At 46.1% G+C, this 4,385-nt stretch overlaps 1 protein-coding gene across 1 annotated transcript; it reads left to right on the top strand.

Annotated features, from left to right (window-relative positions):
* Nucleotides 1–277: 277 nt before the first annotated feature.
* Nucleotides 278–2,017, top strand: LOC120941633 (E3 ubiquitin-protein ligase TRIM58-like). The gene has a single exon (XM_040355161.1). It carries the CDS (start codon nt 321–323, stop codon nt 1,899–1,901), a length of 1,581 nt encoding a protein of 526 aa, XP_040211095.1. The 5' UTR covers nt 278–320; the 3' UTR covers nt 1,902–2,017.
* The last annotated feature ends 2,368 nt before the right edge of the window (nt 2,018–4,385 follow it).

The raw sequence follows: 4,385 nt of genomic DNA, 5'->3' as shown, positions 1-4,385 counted from the left end.
GGACAGGTTTCTTTTACCGTTGGAAATAATTTTCTCCTAAACACAAAAAGCATCAACATGCAAATATCTATCACACTGCATTATATAACTTAGTTTTGTGCCTCGTCTGCAGAAGTCATTTAAAGCTCCAAATCAGTACAATGTGTATCAACATGTAGGACATATACCTTCAATATAAACATTTATTTCTCCACAAACTTCCTCAAGATAAAAGCTGCAAGACCAGCTCAGCCCCTCCCTGTGCCGAGGAATGTGAGACGCCCTTTAGATTTTCCTTGTCAGAGACTTTTTAGTTCCATTTCTCTCTTCTGCTGTCAGCGATGGCGTCTGCTGATCTGAGACAGGAGCTGGACTGTTCCATCTGTCTGACCACATATACAGATCCTGTAAACCTGAGATGTGGTCACAACTTCTGCCGGGTCTGTATTGATCGTGTGTTGGATACACAGGGGGGGTCTGGAGGTTATTCCTGTCCTGAGTGCAGAGAAGAGTTCCGGGATCAGCCTGCACTGCACAGGAACATAACACTACGTAACATAGTGGAGACTTTCCGATCTACTCAGCTGGAAGAAGGGAAGACTGGAATCTTCTGTACTTATTGCTATCACTCTCCTGTACCTGCTGTTATATCCTGTCTGCATTGTGAAGCTTCTCTGTGTGATAATCACCTGAGAGTCCACAGCAAGGCACCAGAACATGTCCTAACTGATCCCACCACTTCCATGGAGAACAGAAAATGCTCCATTCATAGGAAACTTCTTGAATATTACTGCACTGAGGACTCTGCCTGTATCTGTGTGACCTGCAGGCTGGATGGAGAACACCGGGGACACAAGGTAGAGACTCTGGATGAGGCCTCTGAGAATAAAAAACAGAAACTGAGAAATGTTCTGCAGAAACTGATGACAGAGAGAGAGGAGACGGAGAAAAGAGTCCAGAGTCTGCAGGATCGCAGGAGAAAAGTACAAGAAAAATCAGAGAGAGTCACTGCCCTGTTCATAGAGCTCAGGAGACATCTGGAGGACCTGGAGAAGAGAGTGCGGAGGAACATCTCCAGCCAGGAAGAGCGGATCTCATTGTCTGATCTGATCCATCAGCTGGAAATAAAGAAGGAGGAACTGTCCAGGAAGATGGAGGACATTGAGGAGCTGTGTAACATGACTGACCCACTGACTGTCCTACAGGAATCAGACACAGGGGACTTGTGTGATACTGAGGAGGGAGATAATGAGGACAGAGAGAGACATGATAGACTCCTCCATGATGGAGGGGATCTGGATGTGTCTGGAATCTCACACACATTACACACAGGGTTATCTGATATGATAAAAGAGGTAAATGTATTCTTCAATATACAGGAAGCTTCAGACATATTACTGGATGTGAACACAGCTCAGAATAATCTACAGATATCAGATGACATGAAAACTGTATCCAGGTCAGATATAGAGCAGAATCGTCCAGAAACACCGGAGAGATTTCAGTGGTGGGCCCAGGTATTAAGCAGTCAGAGATTTTCCTCGGGGCGACATTACTGGGAAGTGGATGTCAGAGAGTCAGAAAATTACAGAGTCGGGATGTGTTATCCCAGTATAGAGAAGAGAGGAGTGCAGTCAGGGATTGGAAATAATAACAAGTCCTGGGGTTTGTGGAGGGATAGTGGTGGGTGTTATCTAATACATGACAATAAATGGATCATCATATCTCCCGATCTCTCCAGTAACAGAGTCAGGATCTCTGTGGATTATGAGGCCGGGCAGCTGTCCTTTTATGATCTGTGTGACCCGATCAGACACCTCCACACCTTCACCACCACCTTCACTGAGCCCCTCCATGTTGGGTTAGCTGTGGGAGAAGGTTCTATAACAATATCTGGGGGTGAAAGGCGACATGAGAAATAATATAACAGAAAATCTGCCCAAATCTGCTGACATCACAGAAATATGAATCTGATGATATTTAACCAACAGAATAATGCAGTAGATTCATATTCCAGATGTCATAAATCTAAAGGTTCCCAACACAACCAATCACAGCATTGAGAAATCTCAGCACAGGGAAGTGTGATTTATTCTCTTATAGTGACAATAATAAGATTTGGGGATTTCAGGGGTTCATTAAGTGTTAGTGGTTATAAGACTAGGAGATATTATCATTGATTATGATTTGAATGATTATTCAAAATTTTCACAGAATGTAATATACACTATTGCAGCTTGCCAATACTTAGATGTGCTGACTGCATTGGTTTTCTTTTTGCAGCCATTTGTTTTTTTTCTATTTTTACCTAGAGATCCTGCCAGTAACACACTTCCTGTCCTGGGGTGACACCACTCACTCATAGTACTGCACACTGTGGATTTTTAGGCACTGTCATTTTTTGGCGCCGTTCCACGAGCGTACGCAGTTATAAAGAGTGACATGTTGGGTATCTATTTACTCAGCATAACATCATCTTTTATATTTCCCCATATGGGTAATATATTGTGTTTTAAAATTGTGTGTGTATTAAAATGTATTAAAGCGGGGGTTCGCCCTGTTAAAAAAAAAAAAAAAGTTTTTTTTTATTAGACAATTAAATTCGGCATCGTAGCGCGAGCTACGGTATGCCGGTCTTTCATTTTTTATGCCCGTACTCACCGTGCTATCGTTGATTGAAGAATCCGGGGAATGGGCGTTCCTATGGTGAGAGAAGGTGATTGACGGCCGGCCGTGGCACGTCACGCTTCTCCGGAAATAGCCGAAATAGGCTTGGCTATTCACGGCGCCTGCGCATAGCCTGTGCGCAGGCGCTGTGAATAGCCGAGACCTACTCCGGCTGTCTTCGGGGAGCGTGACGTGCCAGAGCCGGCCGTCAATCATCCTCCCTCTCCATAGGCACGCCCATTCCCCGCGGGAGTCGGATTCTTCAATCAACAATAGCACAGTGAGTACGGGGATTAAAAATTTAAGACCGGCATACCGTAGCTCGCGCTACGATGCCGAAAGTAATGGAATAATGGGGTGAAGGAGGGTGAACTACCGCTTTAAGTTTTTTTTTTCTCAAAACATTTGCAATATATAATGTTTGGGGGTTTAAGCAGTCTTCTAGCAAAACAATGATGATTTTTACATATAGGAGAGGAATGTCAGAATTGGCCCGGACTGTGAACCTTTTAATATCAGACTGCAGAGTGCACAGGACAGCACTGGATTTCAGGCAGGATTCACAGGTGATTTATACACTTATTAACCATTTGCCTACCAGGCACTCCCCCCCCCCCCCTTCCTGCCCAGGCCATTTCTCATCTTTCAGCTCTGTTGCACTTTGAATGACAATTGCGCGGTCATGCAACACTGCACCCAAACACATTTTCTATCATTTAATTCACACAAATAGAGCTTTCTTTTGGTGGTATTTAATCACTGCTGGGTTTTTTATTTAAAAAAAGAAAGACCCCAAATTTTGAAAAAAAATATGTTTTTTTACTTAGTTTCTGTCAGTAAATTTTGTAATTAAGTAATTTTCTGCCTTCACTGATGTGCGCTGATGAGGCGGCACTGATGGGCACTGATAGGCTGAACTGGTGGGCATTGATGAGGTGGCACTTTTGGGCACTGATGAGGCACTAATATGCCACACTTATGGGCACTGATATATGGCATTGATGAGCACTAATAGGCGGCACTGATGGGCACTGTTAGGCAGCACTGATAGGCACTAATAGGCGGCACTGGTGGGCATTGATAGACGGCATGGATAGGCGGTAATGAAGGGGACTGATGGCAGTGGCGGAATTTTCATGGTCGCAGCAGTCGCAGCCGCGACTGGGCCCTGTAGTTCCGCCAAGTTCGGGGGGCCCGCCACCCGCCCGCATGAGTGACACAGTCCGCGGGCATCTCCGCTGTTTGTCTCTGAGTCTGAACTCAGTGTGTGAAAAGATTGGCCGGCATGTGAGAAAGGTCCCGCCCTCCTCCTAGATCAGCTTGTGTGATAGACGTACATGAGCTGATCTAGGAGGTGGGCGGGACCTTTCTCACATGCCGGTGTAGCTTTTCACACTGAGCTCCAAGAGACAGCGGGAGATGTCCGCTGACTGTGTGTATTATCCAGGGTGCTTGTGCCGCGGCTGTGTCCCTCAGCGGAGCGGGAAGGAACCTGCCGCCCCCTCCTCTGTTTACATCCACAGAGGAGGAGGAGCCCGCGCTCGAGGGACACACCGCTGTGTGTATCAGCTGCTCTGTTCTGAGGTCTGTGAGTTTGTACTACTACAGCGTCTGTACTACTGGGGTCTGCACTAGGGGAGGTTTGCATCAAGGGGGGGTCTGTAACTGAGGGGGTGTCTGTAACTGAGGGGGTGTCTGTAACGAAGGGGGGGGCTGTACTAAGGGGGTGTCTGTAACGA

The sequence above is a fragment of the Rana temporaria genome, chromosome 5 (genome assembly GCF_905171775.1).
Source record: "Rana temporaria chromosome 5, aRanTem1.1, whole genome shotgun sequence".
NCBI lineage: Eukaryota > Metazoa > Chordata > Amphibia > Anura > Ranidae > Rana > Rana temporaria.
Note: the sequence above shows the minus strand (reverse complement) of the source record. Positions and strands in the feature narration are given on the sequence as shown.

Coding starts and splice junctions, on each gene's coding strand:
- LOC120941633 (XM_040355161.1), top strand. CDS start 321: ATGGCGTCTGCTGATCTGAGACAGGAGCTGGACTGTTCCATCTGTCTG.